Here is a 14,485-nt window from a genome sequence, read left to right on the forward strand (position 1 = left end):
TAATGGCTGAGGTGATCAGATCCCACTTCTCACCTGACCCTTATGTAACTTTTAAGTTAAAACTTTTACTTTGTAGATAATATAAATAATTTAAAAAATGAGCAAAAAAATTTAAAAACAATAAAAAAGTTTTAAAAACTGAATGGCTTACTGTGGTTGCATTGCATTGTGGGTATATTATCTGTCCTTCATTACCATGAACATGGAGTTTGTCAATATATTTCAGAGAACAAAAGGCGGCACAAAAACCACAAACTGATCCTTTGAATCACTTTTTTTGGTTAGGTTTATTTTACAAAAAGTCAAATATACAGTTGATATATATATATATATATATAATATAATTTAAATGCTAATAACTGAAAGGGATGCAAACACAATGACAGATTTTAGAGCTGTTGTGGGGGTTTTTCATTGGCTGATGGGACGTGGGGTTGAACTGGAATGTTTACAGTGCTAATTTAACAAACAGGATGAACAGTATTGAGAACACATTGGAACACAGCTGGACATTTTAACAAACATACGGGGCGAGACTAAAGGTGTAGCTGGAGCGGATATTGAGGATCAAAGACACCTGAGGTACACAGGGATTTTCCGAAGTGTTAACTCGATCCTTGCAGACAAATTGAATTGAACCATGATACAAAATGAAAAGCCATAAACAGTAGGAAAATGTGGCAGCACTGATTTGAAACCTAGCATTTTTTTCTTATTTATCAAATATTTTTCTTCAGTCTAAGAGCAGGTGCAAACATTGAATTCTCACCTAATTCATCCATCTAGAAGCCTCCAATGGCTTCTTTCATACGTAAGAAGATGTGAGGCACTGGGCATCTCTGATATTGCACTACACAAGTTCTGCACCACATCACACCCTGAGCTTTCGAAAAGGGAAAAGCAACAGCAGCTTTCTGGCAAAGGCACAGTCATTCTCCCTAAAAAATAAAAACAAATCAGCAAAGATAGGGGACTGATAGTCAAAATAGTTATTGTTACCGTTGCTTTCCTTCAGCAGAAATAAAACAGAAGTGATGAGGGATTTGTTAAGACTCGGGCACATAAAGGCAGGAAGACCAACCGTACTTTTGCCAAAAACATCCTTGTTTTTGTTCCCCTTCTAAACACTTTAAAGATGTCAGTCTTGATCATGATGATACATTAAAGAGAACGGCAACCATTGTAAAAAAAAAAAAAATTGACAAAGCTGACTTATTGCAGAATTACTCTGGTCAATGTTAATGAGGAAAGTAAGTTGCATTTCTCTTATAAAAAAACAGGAAACTATAATGAGAAAAAGGGCAGAGAGACAGAATCAGTTCTAAACCAAACATTAAGCAAAGGTTTACTAAATCTTAATCAACTGCTAAAGTTAGTGTTAAAGCAAGGTTAGAAGACAGACAAGTCCTAGCAAACTATTTCCCGAAGACATTTGGCGCTAACAGAAGTGAAGCTTCAGTTATTGAAACTAAATTACAGAAAATGTCATCTTTTCTGCAGACGACCGCTCACTGTTTATGGGATATCCTGTTTTTTCTGTGAGGAGAGATGAGGTGTGTGCTTTTTGAGGACATAAACACACAGAACAAACTGTTCACTAGATAAAAAAACTACCTTTGGTAAAGGCTTCAGTTTTGGATGTATATAACTTCCAAATGTTTTGTTTCAGCTCTTGACGACAAAATCTAGACCTGAGCCGACTGAAACCAAACCTTCCTCACTAAAACGAATGTATAGTGTAAAAATATATTATTTTCATCCTCTGTTTTTTTTCTATTGGCTGCTGTTTTGAAATTGCACAGAAAATACTAAGAAAAATATTTAATGCTGAGTGTAAAAAATATGGAGACTTAACGGAACACCAAGAATCCAAGTTTGCCTGAAGAAGTAAGAAAATAAATGTTAATATCTACAGAGGCACTTCAGTGTCACTCTGTCTCACAGGAATTGCTTTTTTAGAGCCCTTTAGGAGTTTAACATTAGATTATTAAACATTTTAAACGAGGATTGAAGTTTCCATCGCTTTGACTCATTTTGGCTGTTGAAGATTCAATTCGTCCTTTGATGTATAAACAGGAAGGCGATCCAGGCACTGTAGGTCTTTGCCAGAGCTTTAAAAAAATGTGGTATAAACCCTGTAATAAAGCCTTTTTAATATTTTTCTTCCTGGTTTGATAATTTCTCATACATTTCTGTGTGCCTGGATTGCCTTTCTGTTTATTCTGCTTTTCTTCCCTGTTCTCTAAAAGGCACTGACACATTTTTGATCCACGGTCTGATATACAGAGCAAGCAGTTCTTTGTTTTGGTGTGTAAATGGTGTGCTTCCTCCTCTCACGCTCTTTGGAGTGAAGCCATTAAAGTATTCTTTGGAGCTCCTTTTTTTGCTTGATGCGTACAAAATTTACTCTGGGAGTGCCAAGGCTCATTTAGGTGACAAAGAGTACTTTTTAGCCCTAAAAATCAATAAAATTCAATAAAAAGGACAATACAATTAATGTTTCATCACTAATTTGTAACACTTTGAATCAAATTAGTTTTAAGTACTTGTGGGAAGTGTATTGTGCCACAAAATACATTGGTGGATGGTGGCTCTTCTGCCTAGGCTGTAAATAATAATAAAAAAATGTGATACAAAGTGTTACAAAGAAATATGGTAATAACACCTATCCATTGTTCAGGATCGATGGGTATTATTACAGAAAAGCAAAAAATTATAATAATTGTACTTATATCATTCCATTTTCTCTAACTTTTGTGGCAGGACTTGTTTCTGTGAGACCATGTGACACTCAGAAGTTAATTTTGTTCACATAAAGCCTTTGGTGCTTGAAGTGCAACATGTGACACTACAAATATGCTTGGTGCTGATTTAGGAAAACTTTGCAGTGTGTACTGGGACACAAACTGTGAGAATTGTAGCAGACTGAGATCAGCACATATGATGCTTATTTTCTCCAGTCATCTCATACACACACCGTAACAGACACGTTCAGACACAAACAAGTTCTCATTGCTTTAGATAAGAACAGAGCTGATTAAAGCTGATCCAGAATAATTCCTGTGGTTCTCTGTCTTTGTTTCAGTGAAGGTTTGAGTGGAGGAAGCAGATCACTTTATAGTTATAAAGTCAGCTTCCCAAACTGACTTTAACCAAGTTTTTTCTTTTTTTACTTTATTTTAAATATTTTCTACAAAAGAATCTGTGTACAGAAAAATACACATTGTTTCCAAAGTGCACTGAAAGCGTTGTGCACTTAAATATATAATAATGCGCAAGAGGAGGAATATCTAATAAAATAAGAGTGTTTGTATAAAAAGGTAGGATTTTACTCCACACAAAGGTCTGTGTGAAGTCTTTTAAATATTTTAGCGCTTGATTTTTGCTGGCAGTTCCTTCTCATCAGTTCAGGTTAAGTGCCACAGAAGTTTAATCAAGCGAACCTCTTTAAATTCACAAAGAATAGAACATTTCTAAAAAATATTTTTTTCACGAGGACAGCTACACACGTGGCTCTCCCCCTCTCACACAGAACCTCAACATCAATAAAACGCGAATAATCATCATACTCAACACTGTTAGAAAACTCCCAAAAATACATTCACTGTGGACACTCGGGGTGGAGGTTGTGAGGGTCTGATGCTGGTAAACACACTCCCAGCTCAGACATAGTGAGTGTGTGTGTATGTTTTGACATCAGATGAAGACTTCGCTCAAGTTCATGAGTCTGTTAAATCACGTTAGCATTGTGCACGCTCTTACACACATACACACACAAGGGAAGCTGGGTGGGGGTAGCAAAATGTGTGTGTGATGTGTGAATGAACATGTCTGCTTCACAGGTGATGGAGGTGTTGGACTTGGCCTGTCAGAGCAACATGTACTGGTTATCTATCGCCCGCTTGCGACCTCGGTCAGGCTCCAGCTCATAGTCTGAGTCCCGCTGAGGGATGTGGGGGCTGGGGTGGCGCAGCAGTGGTCTCCTCCCCACTGACTCACTCCGACGAAGAGGGAGGGGGGCTGACGGAGGAGGGTCAGGGACGGGGTTGGTGCGAGGGGATGCGCGTCTTCCTGGCTGGGAACCGGAGCTGGGGCTGGAAGTGGTGCTGGTGCTGGAGGAGCAGGAGGTACGGGGCTGACTGGAGCTGCGAGCCAGGCTGCAGTGAGCCAAGCTGGGCTCAGAGCTCCACCGATGGAGGGAGAAGGGGACGAGAAGAGCGCCTGAGAGCTGACCTGAGATTTAAAAAGAAAAAGGAAGAAATTAGTTGGTAATGACAGGTTAAATCTTTTGTAATGTTTTGTAGTTTTAGTCATTATTACTAATGGAAATATTAAGACTGCATTCACAAAGTTAGTTACTGAAATCTGAAAACATGGCACCATGTCCTGGCTAAGACAGAACAGCCGCACAAACAACGAACAAGTCAAAACAAAACAGACACAAGACACACAGATAATATTACAACATATAGTGCTCTAAAAATGCTAAAGGTACAATACAAATCATGAAATCATCAACGACAACAACGTCAGCTAAAACAACAACACCTGGGTGAATCAATCTTGTGCTTTTTCAATGTGGATTTAAAAGCATTCAGAGAGATCAGATCTTTGAGTTTTAAAACATTCTGAAGGACATTCCAATCAGTTGGTGCTGAGTACCCGAATGCCCTCTTCTCTAGCTCAGAACGAACCTTTGGTACTGATAAGGTGTATAACTCCCTGGAACGCAACAAATTTTGATATAGTGTTTTAGAAAACTTGCTTATTTCACAAGGAAAAATTGAGTTTCTATTCTATTCTATAAATTTATAGATTTCCTTGTAACAATTCGATGTTTTTAGCTCCGTCCTCTTTAAGTATTGTCAGCTTCACCTGTGTCATCCTGTGACCCAGTAGAGGGTCTTGACCCTCAGTTTAGGTACCGGTGGTTCGGATAATCTGACTAAACTGTCCATTTTATATATAACTTGCTGAACGCCGACTGTTAGTGTTTCTTGCTTAATTAGACTTTATTGTACCACAGTTGCCATGTTATTACATCTGTACGGGCAATGTTATTATAAAAAGTAAACTTGACAACATTGTTGTAAAAGTCACGTATGACTGAGAGTCTCACCTTGTGATGGAGGACTAGAGCCCGCCACTACGAAGCTGGACAGAGTGACGGCACCGGCGGCTCCGCACTCCAGAGGGATGGGGAAGAGGCGGAAGTGACTGAGCATGTCCATAACAGAGGGAAAGCGCAGGTGCTGCACCCTGCACTGACCCCATTCTGTTAGTGAGAGGCGCAGGTGCTGCAGAGACAGACGTGAGGAAGAAAAAACATAAAAAAAATATATATTTTTCACAATATTTGAGCCCCAGTAAAAGCTGTATTGTGCCCATTTAGTTTTCATTGAGCCACTAGCCACACTTGCTTCACTTCGGTTTGCAAAATGCTTCCTCATTTAAGTATTTGCCTCCGTTGTCAGGGAACAAGGTTTGACACACACGGGCAAAAATAAGAACAATGTGGGTTCAGGTTCATATTACTACATTTTTCGGTGAACCACCAAAATGTGCCAGTGTGAACAAGGTCTCAGTTAGACACTGTGAGAAGACGTACCTTTGCTTTTCCCTGGTAGTTAAACGTGAGGACATAGTCTCCTTTTCGTGTCTCGCTCTGTCGAACCAGAAACACTCCATGTCCCTCCGGTCCAGAGCTCTGGACCAGGTGAGCGGCCTTGACGCGGGAGATGGGCCCGTGGAACCAGGGGTAGGAGAACAGGAAGTGATCGGCCTTCTGGACAACCGGCTCGGGCAGGGCAAAGGTGACAGGGCCTGGAGGGATGAACAAAATGCTTTAATTCTAAAAAAACATAAAGCTGGACATCAAAAATGTATCTCATTATCATGTGCGGTGTGAAATGTGTCCTATCACCCAGGTATTTCAGTTGTTTTTTTTTAATCAAAACATGGGCCGTATATTACATTTCAAAGGCTTGGCCATTGTTTCTGTTGTGTTGATCAATGTTTATTTGGAAAATCAAAGTAATTTGGAAAAGCTTAATGGGAAACTACCACAGACTGTACAAAGACGTGGAAGTAGCCATCATGATGTCACTCTGGTTTTGAAGCCTCTGGCATGGCATTTTGGCCGTTGCCATCTTGAGGCAGATGTGACCATGTTTGGAAGAAAGGGTGGAGGTGAGTATCAGCTAGCACTGGCACTAGATTACTAGCTAACTAGCTGAGTTAGAAGGGTGCAAACATAAACAGCAAACTCCTTAGAGTTTCTTACAGTCTCACTGGACACTGAAAAAGTTAGTTGTAAGTTTGTTACAATTCACTTTCATTAACTGAAAATACATTGTGAAAGGGTCAAAGTTGTAAGACAAAAACACAAAGTGCACCATGGTAGCTACTTGTCAATCACAAGGTAGCCACGCCCTAAGCATACCCTGCTTCAGCATCTATTTCACTCTAAATGGTACCAAAATTTACAAAATGAACATCTGCTGTAATGAAGAAGATTTGAAACCAGCTTACTTGATTGAGACCATGAACTCAATAATAAAATGTCTACTGAGTTAATAGATCACATGAGAAGTAAGGCACTTTCTCATTGTCTCTCACTGACATTATCATTGAATGCAGGTTTTAGGCACTATACCATTGGCTTCACTTTCCAGGCAGGTTATGAAGAAACAGTTTATCTAGACTGTCGAAATCACTTTATTTGGAGCACTAAAGTGATCAGTAATAATCTCTCCTTGCACAGGGAATCTGAACACAACTGTGGAAAAGCCTAAAGTTGCACCAGGAACTGAGTCTGCAAACTGTGATGAATTGCAAGAAATGTTTGGTTAATGAATTACAATTCACCTTTGTTTTCTTTTGGAAAAGCAATTGAACTAACCTGGGAGTTTGTTTGAAAACCTGTCTGATCATGTGAATGCTTGGGTTTCTTGCCCCATCGGCTGTTTGACAAGACTTTGTCCCAGACCAGAAGGGACACCTGACGCCTATGTTTTCTCTGAACATCAGGAAGTCAACATTTAGCCCCAGAACTGTTAACCTGGGAGTTTTAGAATATTTTATTTTTATCAAATGAACATATAACTACACCCTCACGGATATGTCTGATAAGTTTTCAACCCCTCCTCATGTCATCACTCACTATGACTTCCCAACTCTGAGCTCCCTCTGTGATTGGCCGGAGCGGAGCTGTCAGCTGGGGAGGGGAGAGGCTCCAGATCCACACTGCCTGACCTGAAGGAGCAGAACAGATTCAGATTACACACACTGTATCATCAGCAACACATGTATGTTATTCTCATCGTGGACCACCTGGGGTGGAAAGTAGGTCAATTTCATGATTATTTCATTTTAAGTCATTTTCCCCCATCTGGCTTTCACCATCTGTCTTAACAGAAAGCTTCAGTTCTGTTTGTGCAGGAAGATCAGGGTTGTTTTCTTCTGTTTGGTGCTGAAAAGATATTCAAGTTGCTGTAAAATGCAGTGTAGAGGCTGCATTTAGTCACTGTAATTACACCAGTGTCTCCAAAATATATGATTATATATTGATTTAGCGATGTTAACATGCTACATATCACTTTTCTTCTTCATACAGTAAGCAGGAGGGAAAGTAACGGATATGGGTAGAAAAATGAAAGAGAGGTAGGTGTGTGTGTATGTGTGTGTGTGTGTGTGTGTGTGTGTGTGTGTGTGTGTGTGTGTGTGTTGGTGGGGTGAGTCTAGTGAACATGGAGGAAACAGCAGGCTGAAGGAACACAACTGCACCAAGCACAGACAGGAAGTGAGTCCAGTTCACATCTGAACTAAGACTTACTGTTCTTCTGTTTCTCCACACACACACACACACACACACACACACACACACACACAATGTATGTATACATACGCAGATGAGAACGGGAAGGTTAAAGAGGGAAGCCCGAGCAGATCCTGCTAAAATGCTGACTTGAGTTTGCAGCGCTCTGAATAACAGGAAGACAAGTCTCCTTTCTCCTCACTTGTGTGTGTGTGTGTGTGTGTGTGTGTGTGTGTGTTTTTGTTCTTCTATATTTGCGAGAATTCACATTTTACACGACCAAAGTGAGGACCTTCTGCAAAGTGTGGACATTTCTACCAGTCAGCAATGCTACACCTCCCACATTCGACCACATCTAAAAGGAAAAGTGTTTATGCTGGTTCCAAACGGCCCCCCACTCCAAAAGCATCACAGCGTCACTCTGCCTCCCTCATCTCTCTTTTGAAGGTTTTTGTAGTCTCAACTTGATGAATCATACAAATTGGTGCGATGACGCACACTTTTGGACAATAGGCCCTTTTCAAAGCACACGTTTAAAACAGGAAAAGCACAGGTGTTATTAATAGTGATCTCTCTGTCCTATTCACGTGTCTCAGTGAATGACCATGCACGATATCAGGACCCTGACACTGAAACACCTGTGCTTTACCTGCTGTGACATGTAGCAATGGCTTCAGTGAGAATTTTTTCTTAAGGGGCATTCATGGTGTCGCACCTCCTGAAGAATGAAAAAGAGGCTTTAGAGAGAAGTTTAAATCTCGCCTACTTTCATCACTCTGCAAACACAGACAATCCCTGTGTAAACTGGTTGTGATTGTCAGAAAGTATCAACAGACTGGCTCTATTCAAATGACTGAGAGGGTTGCGCTTTTGTTTTTTTCCATGCAAGGGCTAAAGTCGGTCTGAACCTCAAGCAATAACATAATCCATTCATGCACTGGTCAATTTTTAGATTTTGGGCTCTTTTGCTTTCATAACTTTTCTTCTTCCAGACAAGTGAAAGTAAAAAACATCCAAAATACACATTCAGGTGTTCATGAATCATCGTGATGTTAATAGTTCAAATATGGAGATAAAGAATGCATTATGCTTATGGTTGGAATCCTTACTCTGACTTCAGTACAAACTTGTTTTTTGTGTTAAAAAAGAAAAGAGAGTTAAAGAGTAACACAGAGTAACCTCTTCGGCCGAGAAGAAGAAAATCAACATATGCATGCACGAGGCTGATATCTGGGCCAGCTTTTGCAGATAAATTGCTATCGGTGGACATGTCGACCAGGTCATTTGGAAACGTTACAGTTTCTTTGCCACAAAGCACTGACACGTTGATATTAACATTAATATGAATTTTGGTCACACAAGAATAGTCTTTTTCAAGTAATGAATGCCTGCACATGTTTTGATTTTAAAAAAAATTAAGGGAAGAGAAATATGAGACTTTGTGAGATCATTCAATAAACACTGAATTTAAGAGGTGAACTCTGACCTCACTTCCACACTGTGTGAGTGTTCACTGTATTGCAGACTACTGACTGTGTGTGTGTGTGTGTGTGTGTGTGTATTAATGCATTACAGACATCTGCAGAAATGAGAAAGGTCCTGAGATTCTCCCGAGTCTCAGACCTCCCCCACACTTCCTTTCACAGAGCAACACACACTTGCACAAATACACAAACACACACACACACACACACACAGATATGTATGCCATGAAACATAAGGTCAAACTTATAAAAGCTTTTTTGGGTGGAAACACCAAAACTAAAAACAGAAAACTGTGGTATTTATTTGAATCTGTATCACAGTATTGAGTATTACTGTAAATATTAATATTTACAGTTGTGTGTGTGATTCTTCAATTACATTTTTTCTCAGTAATAACCTTTTGGAGTCAATTTCATCGTGGACCACCAAGCCTATACTAGTGATATTTAACTAATATATCATATATTTATTACAACATAACATTTTTTCCCGTTTCACAGCTCTCAAATATTTTAAAACTATTTCTGTGAATTTTTTTTGCCTTGATTTAAAGGTGAGTAGAGAGGTGACCGGAAATAAGGGAAGAATGAGACGAGGAAGGACATTTTACAAAGTGTAGAGAAAGCATCGTAACGTTTAAGAAGAGTCAAAACTACTTATTGCCTTAAGCGAATACACTCCACACCAGATGTGTTACCTCTCAAAGGCTTTGTATAAATATTAAGATTATTTCCAGGAATATTCCAAAATATTCTCAAACCTGCTCCAGTGTGTAGAGCCTTAAAGCAAACGAATGCATGGACAAACTCACAAACACACAAATGTCTGCCTCCATAAACACACACACTAAAAAAATATTCTCACTTGCATTTGCAAACACATACCTCAGCACAAGTAAACATCCAACACGCCCTCAAACACTAAAAACAGCCAAAGTCCAAGTGTTAAATATTTCCACTCAGAATGTCAAGGAAAAGAAGCTGCGTTAGGAGACACGCATAAGGATGCAGGCTCCTGTTACATACTGTTACATGTTACATACTGTGTGTGTGTGTGTGCGTGCGTGCGTGTGTGCGTGCGTGTGCGTGTGCCTGTCTTGGTCAAGTTAAGCTGAAGTATTGATTTTGTGACAATTCAAACTGAACTGAACTCATTAAAATATATGATGAAAAACCTCCCAAAATATCTTTTTTGAAAATGAGTAGTAACTTCAGTTTTCAGTTTGGCACATGCTCACAAGAAGAGTTGGATCAAATTTGAAAAAGAGCATACTTTTGAAACAGGTTATTGAGTTTTCAGGTAATATAAAGTCTTCCTCTTTCTGTTTCTCACCTGTTGCTGATACATTCCTTTAGCTCTGTGGTCCAGGAGCTGACCTGCTGGTCATTGTCAGTCTCAAATATCAGACTACCTCGATTAACCTGCAGAGACAAAGATGCTTTTATAAGTTCCACCCACATTGTAAAAGACACTTGTTGCACTTTTTTTGCTCTTGCACAATGTAGTGCAAGTGCAAAAAATGGCCTTGACACATAAAAGTGCAATTTTTCTACAGCTATTTGACCTATGTTATATTTATAGTTTCCTTGAGTTATATACTTCAAATTATCACAAATGTTTCCTACAATTTACAAACCAGAGAAATCTGTCATTTTAGTCAAGGTTACAGTGACTGTTCCATTTGGCTGCCTGTCTATGATGACATATCCCCTTTGCAAAGTTGTCATAATTGGACTTCTTGTCCCCGAAACTGTACAAGAGAGCATTCGCACACTTTTTCCCAACTGATGTGTAAAACTGTTATCACATACTCACTGCTGTGGCTGCAAAATTATGATTGTTTGCTTCCTTACTTTACAAAGGTTGTGATCAATTTGGATTCATGGCTGTTACATCGGATGTTCAGCCCAAAAAAAAATGCGGTAGTGCAACAAAGAAACTGTGTTTTAGTAAAACATTTTGTGATGGTCGATGGAGATTAGTGATGAGAGAAGTTTCTGTGGATGTTTAAATACACTTTTATCCTCATGAAACCTTGGAAACATTGTGTGAAGATCAAGAGACAAAGGTTTGGGTGGAGTTTAAAACAAAGAATTCTAAATGCAGGCTGTTTGGTGAGTTTTGTTTTGAAGTGATATGACACAATAATTGCCCTGTTTGCTCTTCATGTTGGATTGAGGGTTAAAGATCTAAGCAGATGTGGATTTAAACAAGAGTGGGCATAGTCTGCATTTCCATTTGGTTCAAATCTTGTACATACCTTTAAAACAAATGTGTTTAAGTTGTCAGGCATCTCCAGCCTGTTGCAACGACGGACTTCTTGGATATCTGAGCAGTGCGTCGTCAGCTTGGGACTGGAGGCCTGAAAAACATGATAAAGACATGATGACGGTCAAACAGATCTGAGGTTACTCTCATGAAAAAGTGACACAAAAATGCACAGAAACAAAAAGAAGAACTGAAACTAAGAAAGGAATGTGAGTGAATGAGTGAGTGAGGGGTGTTTACCTTATGATTACACACTCTTTAACAGTTAAAGATAATTTTCTAAATGTGTTTGTGCAAAGAGGAAATGAGACTTTAACCAGCTACTGAAGTCTCTAGTGGCTGACCATTTGCTATTGTTAAATTTCCTCAACAGTTCAACTAGAGATTGGGACGTTGTGTTTGGAAAGAAATAAAAAATTCCATTCACTTCATCGTTTTGGGGTGGCAAGGGATGTCTCTGTGACAGATCAACCTTTTACACCCGCAGATAGTTTGTTTACAAACCAAGCTTTCTTACTCAATGGCACATTAATGCAGCAAAGTCTGTACATTTGTAGCCCAATACTCAATACTCTTTTTCATATTGATGACACATTAAAAACATTTAAAGTACCTGTGAGGGCATGGCAGAAACCTGTAATGGCTTGCATAAAATAAACCAACAGGAACTACATAATAGTTAACATGATATGGGTAAAATTCCTACAAAAAAGGATAACATTGTATTTAAGAATACTTTCAATAAAAAAAAAAAAATCGTTGCTGCAGTTAGAATGTGCTTTAAATAGTGGGAGAGTAGGTAGCCACTGCAGTACGTCTTATTTTAAGGTTGATACGTTGAACTGCAGATACCACGCTACAAGACAGGATGTTCATGTGTGCAGTTTGTGCATGTGTTCAGTCTCTATATGTGTATGCATGTGTGAGTGTGAAGTTTCTGCGCTGCTAAAACTGAAGCCTCCCTTAGTGAGAGAAAATGCAGTGAATCATAGAAAGAGGAGCATGACAGGGGCTCTTGTGGCGCAGCTCCTAGGTCGACCGCACCAGGACAAACTGTGTAATTGAAGAATGAGATGTGAGGGGCTTCCTGGTGGCTGTTTGAGCTTCTGACTTTGAGTCAGGCTTGTGACCTTTTTTGCAAAACAATCAGTGACCCCGCTACAGGTAGAGGACCTCTCTTTAAAGTCCTTTAAAGGTAAATCTGTGTGTGTGTGTGTGTGTGTGTGTGTGTGTGCACATCCATGGATGCACAACAGCACAACAGCAGACACTCAAGAAAATCCTTCATCACTATTAAAGCGATGCCTTTGAGTCCCCAGATAGAAACGAGCGCTAACATAGCCAGTGGCGCACACACACACACACACACACACACACACACGGATGGATGACTGGGTCAGCCATGTGTACAGGCCTGTGGCATGCTGGGTCAAAGGTCACCTCTGAATTGAACTCTCATTTAAAATTTAGTACAAACTAGTGTGTGTGTGTGAGAGAGAGAGAGAGAGAGAGAGAGAGAGAGAGAGAGAGAGAGAGAGAGAGAGAGAGAGAGAGAGAGAGAGAGAGAGAGAGAGAGAGAGAGAGAGAGAGAGAGAGAGAGAGAGAGAGAGAGAGAGAGAGAGAGAGAGAGAGAGAGAGAGAGAGAGAGAGACACTGTTAGGTGAAGCCTTACTTAGGTATTCAAAATCACACTGTATGAAGTGTTATACCATAATATTAACATACCAAAAGAAAAGCCTTTAATACAGCAATTTAATACTCTTAAGAATAGAAGATCTTTCATTGATTTTGAAGATGAACCACAAGATATTTGCGTTATCATGACATAAGTATGTGATGAGACAATCAATTATAATATAGGGCTGCATGATTTGGACAAAAATATAAATCATTTTGACTGATTGAAATTGTGATATGTGTGAAGACATCATTGCATCATTATTCTCATTTTCATTGGAAGATACATTAAAGTGATCATGGTGTGATTGTTGTGAGGATCCAAACCAAACAAAGATTTTTTTTTCTCAAGTCTGTAGAGTACGATCTGTAGGTCGGGACATTCAGAATAATATTTTGACACACTTTTTTGCCAAAACAAAAATCTTGTCTTCCGATTCTCCCGACTTCCATACAATTTCCATTAATTGTAGAGCCCTAATTATCACCAAAGGGTAGGGCTGTGTATTGGCAGGAATTCGGCGAAAATATCTGTATCATGACACAGGGGTTACGATTTACTATACTGCGATATATATCGAGATACTGTAAGCAAGGTGATATATTGCAATAAAAAAAATAAAAAAAATAAAAGATACATTTTATAGTATAATGAACATAGTGCCATAGACATCAAAGCTGAGTAAAAAAATATTTTATCAGAGCAGTGAGTTCTCCATTTGCATTTCACATTTTCCCTGTCAAGAGTCCACTAAAATTAATAAAATTGATCTTCCAATAAATAAGGTGAAGAGCACTAAACTTTCTCCGGCTCCCAGCGGAAGCCAAGCAGCTACAGTTGGATCAACATGAAACCCCTAAGGGGACAAACACATGCAAGAGAGCGTAACAAAAAAAAAGTTGAGGGGTGAGTGGCGTGAGAGAGCAGAAGCAGCTAAAGGAAACAGACGAGACAGTGAAAGACACGGCGTTGGGTGGGAGAAGAGGGAGGGATGAAGAGCAGAAGAAAGAGCAGGGAGGACGGATTCCAGGGCTTTGTGCACCGGATGAGTTTGAGTCTATGTGACAGTGTGTGAGCCGGAGGAATGTCTATGATAATCCTACACACACACACACACACACACACATAAAAACAGAGACACACACGCACTTCAAAAGAATAGATTAACCCCCCACTCGCCCAATTTCCTCAGCTTGCTGGTGACGTGAACGAACCCCGTAACTCCAAACGCTCTTTGT

The 14,485-nt window shown here is 39.6% G+C and overlaps 1 protein-coding gene across 1 annotated transcript in view; it reads right to left on the minus strand.

The window, feature by feature from the left end:
- Positions 1-327: 327 nt before the first annotated feature.
- The window catches only part of sh2b3 (SH2B adaptor protein 3), a 52,544-nt gene continuing 38,386 nt past the window's right edge, over positions 328-14,485 (minus strand). Inside the window, exons 3-8 of the mRNA XM_059336388.1 lie at positions 11,562-11,663; positions 10,634-10,722; positions 7,163-7,254; positions 5,609-5,823; positions 5,120-5,297; positions 328-4,233 (exon numbers count right to left, since the gene is read on the minus strand). Coding sequence (XP_059192371.1) covers positions 3,869-4,233; positions 5,120-5,297; positions 5,609-5,823; positions 7,163-7,254; positions 10,634-10,722; positions 11,562-11,663 — 1,041 coding nt within the window. The 3' untranslated portion in view covers positions 328-3,868. The remainder of the gene's footprint in view (positions 4,234-5,119; positions 5,298-5,608; positions 5,824-7,162; positions 7,255-10,633; positions 10,723-11,561; positions 11,664-14,485) is intronic.

Source organism: Centropristis striata, chromosome 7, assembly GCF_030273125.1.
Source record: "Centropristis striata isolate RG_2023a ecotype Rhode Island chromosome 7, C.striata_1.0, whole genome shotgun sequence".
Classification (NCBI taxonomy): domain Eukaryota; kingdom Metazoa; phylum Chordata; class Actinopteri; order Perciformes; family Serranidae; genus Centropristis; species Centropristis striata.